Source organism: Danio aesculapii, chromosome 5 (genome assembly GCF_903798145.1).
Source record: "Danio aesculapii chromosome 5, fDanAes4.1, whole genome shotgun sequence".
Lineage (NCBI taxonomy): Eukaryota > Metazoa > Chordata > Actinopteri > Cypriniformes > Danionidae > Danio > Danio aesculapii.
The window spans coordinates 54,165,047-54,182,322 of NC_079439.1; the positions used below are offsets into that span (position 1 = coordinate 54,165,047).

General features: G+C 35.2%; 1 protein-coding gene across 3 annotated transcripts in view; it reads right to left on the reverse strand.

Moving 5' to 3' along the window:
* The window catches only part of mctp1a (multiple C2 domains, transmembrane 1a), a 336,941-nt gene that overhangs the window by 114,643 nt on the left and 205,022 nt on the right, over positions 1–17,276 (reverse strand). For all 3 annotated transcript variants that reach the window (XM_056458476.1, XM_056458475.1, XM_056458477.1), the window contains exon 9: positions 12,589–12,775. In XM_056458476.1, the coding sequence (XP_056314451.1) occupies positions 12,589–12,775 (187 nt within the window). The remainder of the gene's footprint in view (positions 1–12,588; positions 12,776–17,276) is intronic.

Below are 17,276 nucleotides of genomic sequence, written 5' to 3' on the forward strand. Positions count from 1 at the left end.
TGCGAAAGTAATGCAATTATTAGCCAGTAATTTACTGTAAACTTAAAGTCAAATATTTTACAGTGTATGTATGTATAAACTACTGTAACTTTAAACTCTCAGACTTTATGCCAAAACATGTTCCGATAACACTTAAGATCACTGAACACATAGTTAATGTTGGTTAATATACTTACTAATACAAAATAGATGAACAATGCAGCATTTATTGATCATAGCTCAACATTTAATGAAGTATCATTTAAAATGCAACGCTGTGCTTGTTAACATTAGTTAACGCACAGTGAGTTAAAGTTAACTAACAATGAACAACTATGTTTTCATTAACTAACATTCAGAGGCGGATTTATGATTTGGGGGCCCTAAGCATCTCCAGCTATGGGGCCCAAGTCCTGAAATGCACTCGTTCTAATTTTATTTCATTTATATTTTTTTGCTGTTTTTTTATGTCACTCAATCTTCTTTTCTATGTTTTATCTTAATGCAAGCTCTACATTTTAAATGATTAGTTTTCTTAAAAACCTCTTAGCCAGTGTCAGGACATGGATGCACGGAGGCGCTGTTTTTGCACATGTCATTGTTTATGAATAGATTACATCAAAAAGAACACGAGTAATCTTGACAAACTATACATGAGTCTAAAGCTACAACCCTCAAGCAGCCATTGTAGTTGTTTTTTAATGTAAAGCTTATAAAGAATGTTGAGCAGAAAATGCTTATTAGATATGGAGTAAATATCATTGTAATAACAAGACACACATGCATTCATTGCTGTACATCATGGTTTATTTTGAAAGGTAAGAGTCCACAGAACAATATCCTATCAAACACATTCAGTCCACCGACAGATTTGTGTTGAATTATGAATGGTTGTATGTTTATGTCACCGTTTTTTCCGGAGACATGTTGCAAAAAAAAAAAAGACCCCATAGCCTATAAGGTGTTTAATGGAATTTCATAAACTGACCAGTAGCTAAGTTATTTCTTCACCTTATATTTATTTATGATAACGATGAAACTTGGGACCTTAGTTGGCTAACGATGGTTTTCAGAAACACACCTCTGGAAGGGTTGTTTGATTTGGTGGGCGTTCGGTCACACTGGCCCGGCAATGGAAAAGCGGTTGTTTCTTGTGCCACCTGGTGAATGCTGCATAAAGCACGAAAATTTATGTAACGTAAAATGCAAATGAAAAGGCGGCCTTTGTTGCTGCAGCACAGTGCGTGATTGCGCATGACAAATTGCAGCACTACTTCTCGATGTGGCCACATCTGTAGCAACATTAACAGTACCTTTATTATTATGATTTAACCAAAAAGCAAGGTAAGCGTCTTAGGGCCCCAGGACATCTGAGGGCCCCCAATAAATATCTAAAAGTGTAAATTATACCTAGAAACTACATATAACATGGTTTCATATCATATTTTGTATAGTGAGAGTCAAACAAATACAATTTTAATTAAATATTATTTAATATACCAAAAAAACATAATATTATTATAATACTGTAATGTTATGTAATTATAATATAATAAAATATCTACCACCCCCAATCATGGAGCAGTCCAGCAGTCAAATTCATAAAAAATACACTGTAAAACCCAACAGTCAACTATTATCAAATGAAATGAGTGTAGTAAATTCAAAATTGACTGAAAGTTAATTCTACTCATCTGAAAAGAGTTTTGAACTCAGTGTTGAATGTAATGAGTTAATTAAATACCTCATTACTTCAACTTAAATAGAGTAAGTTCACAGTACTCATATAGATTTTTTTTTTTAACTCAAATGGTTTGTAGCAATCGGTTTCCTCAAACGGTTTGAGTTGCCTGAACTTATTGGGTATTACAGTACTCAGTTGGTTTGAGTTCTCTTCATTTATTGGGTTTTACTGTGCTCAAATAGCTTCATTTACTTAAATGGATTAAGTTTACAATACTCATTAGGATTAGTTTTTGAACTTAGTTTGTTACAATCGGTTTTCTCAAATGGTTTGAGTTACCTTAACTTATTGGGTTTTACAGTGTATTTATATATTATTTTTAGTTGTAAATTCATTTTAATCTCTTAGCCAGCATCTGGACATGGACGCAAGGGGGTGCTGTTTTGCACATGTCAGTGTTTATGAATTGATTACATCTTAAGATCGCTGTGGACTCTTTACCTTTCAACATAAACCATGATGTACAGCAATAAATGCATGTGTGTCTTGTTATTACGATGATATTTACTCCATATCTAATAAGTTTTTTCTGTTTAACTTACACAAATTTAGCAAATACATTCTTTATAATATTACCATTGAAAAACAACTTGCTGCAATGGTTGCTTGATGGTTGTAGCTTTAGACTGGACCTCCCGCTCTCCCTCGGGAAGCCAATATGGAAGTAACTAAAACTGCAATTCATCGACTCGCCTATGGGGGCTGGCTCAAGAAAATCCAGATGATTTCTGACTGCAATGGTAAATTGTCCAATTTTACAGCTGATAAAAACATGTTTACAGCCTGGTACAAAAGATGGTTTTTGTGTATATAGCTAATTTTACCCTTCATGACAACTGTGAGGGGGGTGAATTTTTTTATAACTCATCCGTTTTGTTTATATTAACTTATATTAAAGTATATTAGAGTAAAATTATATACTTATATACCAGCTATTTAAATGTATTTGTTTTATTTAAGATCATTTATCATATATATTTTTCTTTAGACCTGTATTGCACTCCAGAATCAGACAGATTGATTAGCTGACAGTCATCTGAAACACTGTCATACAGTTTTATGCCTGGATTTCATAATTAGCCTTGCATTTACTAACACAGACTATATTTGAAGTATTTTGAAGTAATTCGCTTTTCCTCCAATAGAAGAATGTCATAAGAACAATGTTTAGTGGTTCAATGTATTACAACAGTGTTTTCAAAAGACTAAACACTTTACTGATATAGTATACAACCAAGCACATGTGGTAAGAACACAAACGAGTCGCAGGTAATGAAGGTTTAAGCGTTTCTCCCAAAGAAAAGCCTGTCTAAGCAAAATGATAGCACGCGTCTGTGGCTCAGCTCACACTACGCCTCTATCCCCTTGTTTGGTATCCCCTGGTCTGTGCGATGACACTCGAACAAAATGGCGACGGTTGGCCATGCCCACTTATTGCTTCTTTTGCGTTCTTCAGAAACCTATGGGTGACGTCACTGATACTACATCCATATTTTTTACAGTCTATGATTTAGATGCATGTGTGTGAGAGACCGGGCGAAAGAGCAGCTGGGTTTCTTTCTTTCTTTCTTTCTTTCTTTCTTTCTTTCTTTCTTTCTTTCTTTCTTTCTTTCTTTCTTTCTTTCTTTCTTTTGAAGATAATGAATACATATTTGTATTCAAATATGAATACAACAGAAAGACAAAGCTTTAAAAACTACGTGTCTACTTTCAAGGCTCAGTAGTGTCAGATAAAATAAGCTGTACTAAAATAATTTAAAGGATTACAAAAATCAGATATAATAAAAAAACATTTAATTAATAAACCAATATAAAACAAACAAAAGCTATAACAATGTAGCTATATATACAGTATTATATAAATAAATTAAACCATTTTAAGCCATTTTAAACTTTCATTTTACAAAGACCTATCTGAATAAATAGAGTTTAGATATTTTTTTAAAAAACAATAAACAAAGGAGGAGTTTTGAAATATTATTTATAAAGTATTTGGATAACTAAGAATCCCTTATTGTAAAGTGTTACTCATGTTTACATTTTTCTCTAGGAGTTTAAATGAAACAAAGTTGAGAAATCTCATAACAGGAATAAAATCATGAAAGAGTGTCCAATAAATGCACACAAACAGAAAGTTGTCCATTAGCTTCCATAAAACACGTCTGAACATCTCTGCCCTCCACTTGAACCGCAGTAAAACTTGAAGAAAACTCTTGTGACATTTCCAGACGGACGCTTTGCTGCGCGCACGGAGTGAATGGAGTTGGACTGACAGAGACGACACAATCTCACTGGTGAGCCTTCAAAAGCACTGGAGACTTCGCTTTAATTCTCTTTTTTGGCAATAAGCCCGTCACATACCCAGAGGAATAATTATAATTTGAATTTCTCAAGTCAGGGCCAGGCTGCAGACTTAATTTATTATACACTCGGACTGCCTTCGCCTGTTACCGACGATATTATTGTTAAAAGAAATCCTCAGATAGGGAGACAAAAAAAAAGCAACGATTTGGGAGGGGGGGGGGGCGTTTTTCAGACATACAGTACATTCAATACATGATTTCTCGGTAGATATCAAGCGCTTGTTATTTATGATTATCACGGCTTTGAAGAAAAAAAAAAAGTGACTTTTTTATTGGTGCATTTCCATAGCAGAGGAATTTGTGATTTGCAAAGGGTGCTGGCTTTTCAGAGCCCTCAAAAGACAGGCAAGAAGATTGAAAAGCTCAGGAGATGAGGCCTCTTTATTTTTTTAATGAAAGGCTGAAGAATATATTTTCACACCCCCCTCAGCTTTGGGGCAGGGAAAGCAGGGCCAACTCATATGGTAGGCAGAAGAAGAGTGTGCTTTAGTCCCATTACAAGAAAAAGGGGTAGCGCATAAACACTTGCGCACACACACAAAACCCTTTCTAACCCCCAACCAGACAGTAGGGACCGAAAAAGGGAGAGCAGGGGAGGGGTGAGATGGCGGGACTGTGTTTTGAGTGACAGCTTGTCATGGTGACGTCTTATTCCATCTCTGTTGTGGAGAAAATGAATGTCACCGCGCGGAGCCTTATGACTCGCTGTCATCTCGCAGGCGCTCACCTTTTATCAATGCTCTAAATAACATTTCAAGCCCACCGTCTCCAGCCGGACAATCCGGTCAGGGGACATTAAATCGGATGACTGTGAAATGTCATAATAAAAATGGAATGCTAACAGCTTCCCCCCCTCTTCCCTCCCTCCCTCCTTTTGCTGCTCTCTCACTCTTTTCCTCCTACTTTCCATCCTTTCACACACACACACACACACACACACACACACACACACACACACACACATTGGTGTAGTTGTTCACATTTTGATTTGGAAGCGAGTGACAGGGCCAGAGAGGAACTGTGCGCCTCCACTTCAGCAGAGGTCACCCTGGCCCTGATGCCCATTAACGTCCATTACACACGAGTCGCACCACACTCACCCGACTACTATTAAAATGCATAATTTCGCTCTGCTTACAACAGCAGCTGTGAAGCACAGATACAGTGCTGCTGTCTGGGAATATAACTGGGAAAGGACCGCTTAAACACTGATGCAATCGCATTTGAGGCTCATTGTTTTCATTGTTAAAATCCTGAACGACTGTAAGAGTGGGGTTTAATGCGCATGGAATATAAATTATTGAATTAAATTATTATTATTATTATTATTATTATTATTATTATTATTATTATTATTATTATTATTATTATTATTATTATATTGTTAATGCATGAAAAAAATATTTGTATTAATTTATGAAAGTGAATATATATATATATGAGTTGTGTTCATTTTAACATTCATTACCGTGTACAGTAAGTGAAAAAAAAAACTATTATTATTAGTATTTGTTTATATTATTTTTGTTATTGTATTGTGATTACAGTCATTGTTGATGTTGTTGCTAATTTTATTGCTGTTATATTGTTCTTTTGTACATGTATTATTATTAATTATAAATTATTAATTATTAATTATAAATAAATATAATAATAATAATAATAATAATAATAATAATAATAATAATAATAATAACAACAACAACAACAACAACAACAACAAATGATAATGATACTACTACTACTACTACTACTACTAATAATAATAATAATAATAATAATGATAATAATAATAATAATTTATTATTATTATTATTATTATTATTATTATTATTATTATTATTATTAATAATAATAATATTATATTGCTAATTGATAAAAATAATATTTATATTTGTTTATGAATGTGAATATATATGAGTTGTGTTCATTTCAACATTCAGTACAGTGTACAGTAAGTGAAGATAAAATTATTATTGTTATTTGTAGATTTATTTTTATTGATTTTTATTATTTTAATTATTTTATTATGATTATGGTTGTTGTTGTTGCTGCTAATTTCATTGTTGTTATATTGTTGTTTTGTGAATGTATTATTATTATTATTATTATTATTATTATTATATTATTATTATTATTATTATTATTCTGCTAATACATAAATTAATTAATTATTATTCTTTCATTCATTCATTTATTCATTCATTCATTCATTTATTTTCGGTTAGTCCCTTTATTAATCTGGAATCGCCACAGTGGAATGAACCGCCAATTATCCAGCATATGTTTTACGCAGTAGATGCCCTTCCAGCTGCAACCCATTACTGGGAGACAACCATGCACTCATTTACACACATCCGCTATGGACAATTTAGCTTACCAAATTCACCTATACCACATGTTTTTGGACTTGTGGGGTAAACCGGAGCACCCGGAGGAAACCCACGCAAACACGGGGAGAACATGCAAACTCCACACACAAATGCCAACTGACCCAGCCGAGGCTCGAACCAGCGACCTTCTTGCTGTGAGACGATTGTGCTACTTACTGCACCACCGCGTCACCCTATTATTATTATTATATTGATAATTCCTAAGTTAATATTTGTATTTGTTTATGAATGTGAATGTATACGAGTTGTTTTCATCTTAACATTCATTACAATTAATAGTATGTGAAAATAAAAATATCGTTTTTAGATTTATTTCTGTTTTTTTTTTATTATTATTTTTTTTTTCATGATTTATTATGATTTATTTTTTGTGATTATTGTTATTATTGTTGTTGATGGTGATTTCATTGTAGTTATATTGTTCTGTTGTGCATGTATTCATTATTATTATTATTATTATTATTATTGTTGTTGTTGTTGTTGTTGTTGTTGTAGTTGTTGATGATGATGATGATGATGATGATGATGATGACGATGATAATGATTATGTATAATTGATTTTACTGTAATCTCAGTTCAAGTAGATTATATTTAATTATTTATCCACTTACAAAAAGTGAATAGTGTAATACATATATGTAAAGAATTTATTTCATTTATTAATTGTGACAGCTTTGTTAATTATAAACATTGCCTTAAATAATTCTACACATCTTACATTAAAAAGTTACCAGTATTTATTTTAAACCAAATCAATTTCTGACAGTCGTGTCTACATAAATAAAAAGCGTACATATATTTCACCCATGTTGTATTGTAAACCCTGAGCAGTAAATGAAAGAGTTAGAGATATGACATGACATGCAGAATGACAGGTAGACGGCGACAGACATCTTCATTCTCTGCCATTAACACACCTTGACAAGCCACTCGGGCCCACACACACACACACACTGTATGCAAAGTGCTGCAACTCATCTGATATGCCTCCTCCACTTTAATGATGTATCTGAGGCTGGTGCAATGCTGCATTAAAAGACTTAATTGCGTTCTGTGCAACCCCCCAACCCCCATCCCCGGCAAGTGAGGACATCCACAGTTTAAATTGGGAGCATCTGCAGTTTCACAGCATCTCAAAACCTCCCCCCCTGACCACCACCACCACCACCTCCCGCTCTTAAACACTTTATTTGTTTGGAGGACGTCAGCAGCCTCCTGGCACTTTAACGTTAAGCGTTGATAACTAGTTATGGGAGCTTAGCTCGGCTATTCGGTTATCCTTCGACAGCTGATCATTCTCTGATAGAAAGGTACAAAAGCCTCCTATACTCGCGCCTCTCATTTTGGTGGACCACCAGCACCTTGCCCAAGCTAATCTGTTTGAGGCGTATTGTGCAGCACTAACACCAGCACTTTCTGTTATCTGCCACGCTTGATGAGGTACATCTTTATTAAATTCACTTCTGCGGATGGGTGTCAAGAAGGGAACCGGGAATATGCTAATAGTGGGGACAAATTAAACTCTTTTTTTTTCTCTCTCCAATTCACTGTCCCATCCTCCATTTAGCCCCCATCTTCTCTTGAGCATATCTCTCCCCATCGGACTGCAGGCAAGGGTGCTAATGAATGCCTGGATCCAGAGCACGAGGTGGGGGAGCGGGTGGGGAATAAGGGAGCAGAACATCTATGCTTTACCACTAAAAAAACTGGTGTTGTGCAAGGTGAAATAGCTTTTCTTTTCATTTTGCACACCAGCCCCTCCCATCCCAGCGACCAGTACCTTGCCGTTCCCTCTTTCCTTGTCATAAGATGCTACTTTTTCCTTCCAAATCCAGTCCAACAGCTCCCCCTAGTGCACATGTTGCGATAAATTGGCGTCACGGAGCATTGACGCTGCTAGCCCGTTATGCGCACGGTTATGTAGGTCACCCGTCCGCCGTTTGGCCTGTGGAGTGTTTTCCACTGGTACTTAACCGGAGATCAAACACATCTCCCAGCATGACTTCCCACTTCAATTAGAGCAGAGCATTGCACACAAACCCGCGTTTCGACCGAGAACCAGGTTAGCGAAACACGCTGGGCCTGCGGAAGCAAATCTAAAACACATCGGCGCTCTAAAAACAGTCGCAATCCGAGAGCTTCTTCTGTCACGTAACCCCTGAGAGCAGCTGTATCAAGCAGACAAGAGTGCGAACAAAAAGTGGCCCTTTTGTTTCTCACCATTGGCATGTAAAGAGGTGGCAGAGAGCTGCAAATAGCAGCGAACGAAGGGTTAACAGGCTAAAGACAAAGCGAGAGGCTGAGAGCATTGTGCTAGAGTGAGGACTGGAGGGCCTCGGGGCCATGATGGGCCAAAGGCCTCCGCATAGGGACACTGGGCTCCTTTCAGCCCGGGCCTTTCAAGAGCACACCCTGCCTGAAAAGAGCCTGTCACAGCCCCCCACTACCGCTCTCCTTCACAGCTCTCTATCCCAATCAGCTCCTCACTCCCGTGCCTCAGAGAGCGGGGAGGCCCGATCCGTCTCTCTACAGGCCTGAACCAATCTCTGGCCCCCAGAGGTTGAGCACTTTTCAAAAGGAGGTCATATCGCTGAAGTTCTGCCAGGTCTGAGAACCCGACGCCAACTGAGATGCAATTCAGCGCCGTCTATGCATATGTGGCATATATATGCTGAGAGAGACAACTTCAGTGTGATGCTTCATCAAAGCACCACATTTAATGAACAAAGTTTGGATTGAGAGATGCAGCATTGCTCCAAAACATCTTCTAGATGTCTCTATGTCGAATATTAGACTGGCTTAGTGAAGACATTAGTGAAGATAAATCAAGACGTCTCTTAAAGAATTATGTAAGAATGATCTTAATTGCAATCCTATGTTCTCAAATGTTTTTCACAACATCGATTTGATGTTGATTGTTGTTTGTTTTTTCAGTCATTGGTGAAGTTTGGCAGTTCTTGTTGAAGACTTGCTAATCATCTTGAGGTGACCTCAAAGCCTTTTGTACATTGAGTGAAGTGCTGGTAATGGGCACTTTTGAAACACTTCTTTGTGAAGCGTTGAAAACCCTTGCTTTGTTGGTTTGGAGCACTTATAAAACTACTACAGTCACGTGATTTCAGCAAATGAGGGTTTGTACGTCACATTGTTTCAAGATTTCAATAGTTCGACGTTGGAGGCCGATCTCTGTATCTCAGTGTAAAAGCATTGAACAAGTTTTAGTAGTGATTACTATCTAACTGGACTGATTAGATAAAATCTCCATTGAACAAACTAAACGAGTCATTCAAATGAATAAATAATGCATTATTTAATTGGTATGGGCCGAAGCGGTGGCGAGGTGGGTAGCGCTCAGGTTCAAGCCTCGGCTGGGTCAGTTGTCATTTCTGTGTGGAGTTTGCATGTTCTCCCAGCGTTTGCGTGGGTTTCCTCCGGGTGCTCCGGTTTCCCCCACGAGTACAAAGACATGCGATATAAGTGAACTGGGTAAGCTAAAATGTCTATAGTGTATTTGTGTAAATGAGAATGTATGGGTGTTTCCCAGTGATGGGTTGCAGCTGGAAGGGCATCTGCTGCGGAAAAACATATGCTGGATAAGTTTGCAGTTCATTCCGCTGTGGCGACCCCTGATTAATAAAGGGACTAAGCCGAAAAAAAAATTAATTAATGAATGATAATTGGTATGTATTTTTTCTTGGTTTATTACATTTAATGATACAGATGTGGCTACTGAAAAGCACGTTTAAATCATTTGGTTTGCTTGTAGGTTATTTAAAAATCTACCTTTTATAAGAACTATTATTAATAACTGTAATTTACCAAATGGAAAAAAGTTGGTTTGTTTTTTGTATATAATGTGCTTTTTTAAATGCCGCATTCTATAGTCTTCCTCAGCTTTACGCACGCTCGGCATGTCTGTTGTTAGGCTACGGAGCCCTGATGACATGCAGACTATTTGAGGTGTTTAGAATAGTTCTCTTGAAGCTATACCTACATATTATGACTTCAATTAAAAATTTATTTTAGAATCTATTCGATTTTAATTTCATACCTGTATGTGTTCTTTTGTTCAGGCTTAAATGCCATGAAATAATTTGTAAGTTAATTCTTTAGTTTCATAGATTTAGTAGGACTATTCCAGGAATGGATTATTCCATTTCATAACTAATTATTAAAGTATAACTTTAATTAAAAGAAGGATATGCATTAATAAGACATGGTTGTGGAAGCAAATTTATAATTCAAATTATGTTCAAAGCTCAGTCAGTTAACAGTCAGTTAAACTATAGTTCAAGATAACACACACAGCTGCCTAATTATATAGGCTATAAAAATACACAGTTGATCACTTAGACCTAATTAAAATATTATAAACAAAACAGCTATTTAAGATTTTTTAGTTACAAAAAAAAATTTGAGTTAGCCTACTAGAAAAATTTTATGTCGCCACAGGATCTGAGCGGTTTTGTTTACCTGCATTAAGCGCACAACCATGGAGCAGAATGCTTAGCGGAGCGTCACACCGCTCACAAGCTCTGGCTGCTACAATAAATATGAGTTCAGTATGTTCACTATGATACATAACTGTCCCCTGCTGGCCATGTATTTCTTGCGTTAGACCATGTTGTGCTGTGCCGCGCATTACCACAGTAACGCATGAGTTCACATTATTTCACTCGCGCATTCTCAGTAGCCACATCTGTACTGTATAAATAATTCTCCATATACTGTGCTCAGCATGTTGAGTACACCCCATTTTGAAAATTTATATTTTTCTCCACGTCTCAGTGAATATAGGCAATGTATTTTAGTGCATTTAAACAAAACAGATTTATTAAACAGATATTTATTCAAATAATATTGTAGTCATCAAACAAATTTAGAAATTGAAGGATAATACAATTAAATTCAAACAAAAATATTGCAAAATAAATTACAACCTACAAAATTTCAACTAAATTAAAAATTTTCTTGCTTCTCTTGATTTTTCCTCTTTTTTTAAATGTGTATTTAATATTTCTCTATAACATATACATTTGGGTGTACTAGTTTTTGGACTGTATTGTAAGTTATTTTGTTAGATAAGCTCCAGATTTGGCTTCAGTACTGACTGATCTAATGTATTTGCACAAATAAAATATTGTATAGCTTCCTATTAAAAATATTAGTTTAAAAGAGATTTGTGAGGGGTGAACCTACATATGCTGAGCACTGTATGATGAAAAGTCTTTGTCTTGGGTTTGTAGAAGCTGTTTTACACGTTTGGCATTAGTTCTTATTGCATTTTGAGACCTTTGAAACCGAACCATTTTGCAAAGCAATTAGTGCAGTTTATCAAAGTTTGAAAAAAAATTGTTTTGCTCATTACTGCATATGGGCTTTTAAAAATGTATGCTTCCAAAATAATTTAACAAACTAAAAACGATGTCCTTTTTTTGACTTGTTTCGTTACTTAATTTTGAAATCAGCAAAGTCACATCACGCACAGTCATAACTGTTTGTGTCCAAGTATTAGCTAGGCACTCCTGCACATCCCTAGAAAGAGTCAAATGTATATGTAACTATAGTTGTAAACAATATACGATTCTTAATGTTTTAACAAATCAATAACTTAATTTTATATGTTCTATTTGAGATTTAACGTATTTATTTTAAATATTTTAAATATATAGAACTTTAATGCAATTATTTCCTTCATTTTAAGAAAATCGTATTCTTTTCAAGTTTTTAAAGAAAATTATTAAGAAAAAAGATAAGACCGTTCTTAGAAATGGTATTGTATACAAAATATTCCTATTTTTTTAAGTAATAAATGAGAAAATAGCAAATATTGACTTATAAATCCATAAAGAATATATATGAGATCATCTAAAGTAATTGTAAATTTGTATGACTTTACTTTAAGTAACATTTATAAGCAAATAGACTTCATATATGTCAAGAGGAGACTGACAATGAAATTTTTATTGACTTCTACTCTACTCTACTCTTTTTCCTCAGTTTTTTTCACCTTTTTTTGCATTAATATGCTGTTTAACATGTTTAGTATCATATTTTATTGGTTATACACACATTCACAGTGTTTTGAAGATAAGAGTTTGGTTCTTACATATCTGTGGAGAATCTCTTTCCTCTCATGTGGGTCGTCCAGTACGTTGACAGACAGGTCTGCGATGGAGACGGCAGCAGAGGCTGTAAGGGTGACCAGAAGCACCAGCATGCCCTCGCCCTCCTCCAGCGGCAGGTCCAGTCTGTGTGTGCACTCCTTTGACAGAAGAGACAGGTCCACCTGGCACCTGACAGACACACACACAACACCACCAATATCATTACACACCATAAACATATGCTGCAGAAGACTTAATGCAATAACACATTTCTTATGTAACTGCAAAAGGGTTTCTGCATGTTTCATCAAGTCAAATTTAAGACTTTTTAAGACCATCAGGAATTAAACATTTATATAGGGCTAAACACTAAGAATTTTTACTTGCCCCATCAAAAAAACTTATTCTAATTAATCATTTCTTAGCCACAGTTTTAAAATCCAGGATTCAATCTCCCCAACCTCATCACAGCGCATATTAGCCATCTACACAGGAAAGCCAGCAACATCAGCAAGGATTCAACCCATCCAGGATACAGTTTGTTTGTGCCTCTTCCATTGGGCAATAGATACAGGACAATTAGGGCACAAACAAATAGACTGAGGAACAGTTTCTTTCCGAAAGCAGTAGCCTGTATCTCCCCCTAACACATCCAGAAACACACTCACATACATAGCTGCAGAGAAACTGAAGGCGAGAACAACCCTATGCACTTGACACTTTACTGCACCTTACTTTACTTTTTATATTATTTTATTCTATATCCCTTGTTGTGCTGATGTCAAAGAGCTACCTAACAAATTTTGAAAAATTACAATGACAATAAAGTTCTAATGTCTAAATAATGTGTCAAAACAAGAAGACAGATATTTGTATACATACTAACTTAATAAACAATTCTTTAAAAAACTTAAACTGCATGTATGCCCAACAGACTGTTACAATATTAGTTATAAATAAATAGAGATTTTCTAAAAACTTGTGTCATTAGTGGCTGGATGTGTTGGATCGATTGGGTAGCTTTACATAAACGAAGGAAAATTAAGACCTGTTTCAAATTGTTTAAGACAAACAGGACAAATTTTCAGGGAATTTAAGACTTTTTAAGGCCCTGTTATCGAAATTAAAGACATTTTCAGACTTTTAAAACCCTGCGGACACCCAGTGCAAACATTAAAAACTTCATTTTGGGATGTAAATGAAAGCAATTTAAAAGTACATTTGTTTGTAATAATTTATGTCTCATTTACTGATTTGATAAAAGATCTACAGTACATTATGGATTGATTCTGAAAGGTTTGAAAGAAATTATTTGCTCAATTCCAAGTCAGAACTGGCAAGTAAACAGTTTCATTTTTTAATTACACAAAAGTGTATTTATTCATTTATTTTCCTTCAGCTTAGTCTCTATTTCAGAGATCGCCACAGCAGAATGAACCACCAACTAGTCCAGCATATGTTTTATGCAGCGGGTGCCCTTCCAGCTGCAACCCAGCACTGGGAAACTCCCATACACACTAATTCTCTCACACACACCACACACACACACACACACACACACACACACACACACACTCATACGTTAAGGCCAATTTTTATGTTTATTTTGTTTGGATATTTTATTGTGCCTCAAGGGGAAATTTTCTGTGGACTCACAAAGCACTTCAGCAAGTTCTACAGCAATAAAAATTATTAAAAAAACATGCAAAATAATAACATACACAAAGAAAACATTCACACACTATCAATCAGTGTTCAACCGTCTGATTGACACAGGGATAAAAGAGTTCTTAAGTCGTTTCTGCTTCCAGCGGAAGGTTCTGTATCTTCTACCAGAAGAAATCGTAACATGGGAAGAGTACATGAGATGGATTGGTTTATATATATATATATATTTTTTTTTTACTATATATAATACACATTTTAGTTATGCAGCTGTGGATCTTTCACATTTTATAAAAGCAAACGTATGTGTCAGTATGTTGAAACTGTAAAAACGGTGAAGCAATAAAGCGATTCTGTTACAAACTAATTTCTATCCAAAGTCATTGTTGCTTCAACTCCCTAAGCACTAGTAACAACAAAGAAAACAAAAAACAAAAAGAGGAAAAGTGGACGAGGCAGAAAGAAACCACAAGAGAGTAAACGACTGAATAATTGCACTAGAACACAGTTTGTTCCCAGCAAATACTCCATAAATATTCCTTGGCTTGTTCCCACTGTGACGATGTGCTCCTCTCTACGGGAACACTGTGCAGGTACTGAAAGCTTCAATTGATCCTGAATGGGTAACTAATGTGAGGATCTGTGTGGAGACATGCTGGACAACTCAAGGTAAGAAGCAGACTCAAGCAGAAGAGTGTTTAACTGAGGGAAATAGACAATTACAAGAACGCCACCGACCAATTCTGACATGCCACCTCTGTGAACAGAAGGACTGGTGTTGAGGACAGACAGCAAACCAAGTAGACTCTGCTGCCTCGCTCACACATTGCACAGCCATTAACTCCACTGTCAATCACTCCTAATAGGGTTTGGTCAAAGGCGGAGATTCTCTCTCTCTCTCTCTCTCTCTCTCTCTCTCTCTCTCTCTCTCTCTCTCTTTCTCTTCTCTTTTTTTAAAACCTGCGCACACCCAGTGCAAACATCAAAACTTGGGATGTAAATGAAAGCAATTTAAAAGTACATTTTTTTGTAATAATTTATGTCTCATTTACTGCTTTGATAAAGATCTACATTATGGATTGATTCTGAAAGGTTTGAAATAAATTATTTCCGTCAAAGATTCTCTCTCTCTCTCTCTCTCTCTCTCTCTCTCTCTCTCTCTCTCTCTCTCTCTCTCTCTCTCTCTCTCTCTCTATCTATATATCTCTCTCTCTTTCTCTCTCTCTCTCTATCTCTCTCTTTCTCTCTCTCTATTTGAGGAAGCATGATGACTTTAGATGACATGCGCAGCAGGCTTATTTAATAATTTTTTTATTGTTATTTGAAATGTATGCAGTTAAGTCAAATAATGTTTATAATAAGATTAAAAACTGAATTTGAAACGCATTTTCTTTCAATCCAGCAAAATATTTTATAACCTGATATAGCAATGAATAATTACTGTTAAAATTCACTGTTGCCATAATTAAAAAAATATATGTATTGACTTAATTTGCATCGTTCTTTTATACTGTATTATATATATATATATATATATATATATATATATATATATATATATATATATATATATATATATATATATATATATACATATATATATATATATATATATATATATATATACATACATACATACATATACATGCATCCATACTCTATATTTTACTAGATATTTCTCAAGACACTGCTATACAGCTTAACTAGGTTAATTAGGTTAACTAGGCAGGTTAGGGTAATTAGGCAAGTTATTGTATAGCAATGGTTTGTTCTGTAGACTATCGAGAAAATATATAACTTAAAGGGGCTAATAATTTTGTCCTTAAAATGGTGTTTAAAAAAATAAAAACTGCTTTTATTCTAGCCGAAATAAAACAAATAAGACTTACTCTAGAAGAAAAAATATTATCAGACATACTGTGACAATTTCCTTGCTCTGTTAAACATCATTTGTGAAATATTAAAAAAAGCAAAAAAATTCAAAGGGGGGCAAATAATTCTTCAACTGTATATATAACAGCCATATCGCACTACTACTCGTGTGATATTGCGTTTATACAACAGTTCAACGACATAATTGTGTATATAAAACAGAAAATCAAACCGGAGAGTCTAAACATCCATTTGTATGAGGAAGTACTTTCTTCCGCCATTCCTTCACACCTGCAGCTGACGTCAGAACAGCAGAAACCTTTGCTCATTCACCAACATCACTTTAGAGCTAGTATTTGAATGATTCCCTAGCGTAATGTCTGAGTGATGTTGGTGACATTTTAAGATTATAAGGCTGAACGGCATGAAATGCCATCAGTCTATAGAGATTTCCCAGTATTTCTCTGTTGCAATCGGGAGATCACAATAATTAACCCTGAAAAAGCCAAAGCAAAGCAAACACTACTAGGTTACTATGGTATAAATACAGCACTACAACACACAAAAGAGAGAGATCAATTTAGAATGTCACTTACCTGTTTTTTAACGTTTTATCAGCTTGAAATTATTTATATTTTTTCTCCTCTAAGGGTGTTTCTCTTTATTTAACACACCTAATTCAATGCAGGTCGTTAGTTAAGCTCTATATGCATGAACTGTGTTCAGATAGAAAGGTCCCTGTGTTGGGCGAAGTTACTTTTGAAAGTAATGCATTACAATATTGAGTTCCTCCCCAAAAAAGAAACTAGTTGCATTACTCAGTTACTTTTTATAGTAAGTAAAGTTACTTTTGAGTTACTTTTGTGTTACTTTTTATTACATGGCTGATTCTTGATCTCTTTTAGAACTTGTTTTTCTTTTCTTTCTTTTTAATAGAGGAGTTCTGCATTTAACTACGCACTGTATAACCTACACCCTCATTTACCTTTAAAAAACACATCAAAAAATTCTATTTTAAGATAATGTTATCTGAGAACTTATTGACAATAGGCTATACATGCCGTATATACAGATTATTGAAAGTTTAAAGCAATGCATTTGCTACTTTTGTACTATTTGTCTTAAGTAAAATCACTGTTCATTGAGACAATTC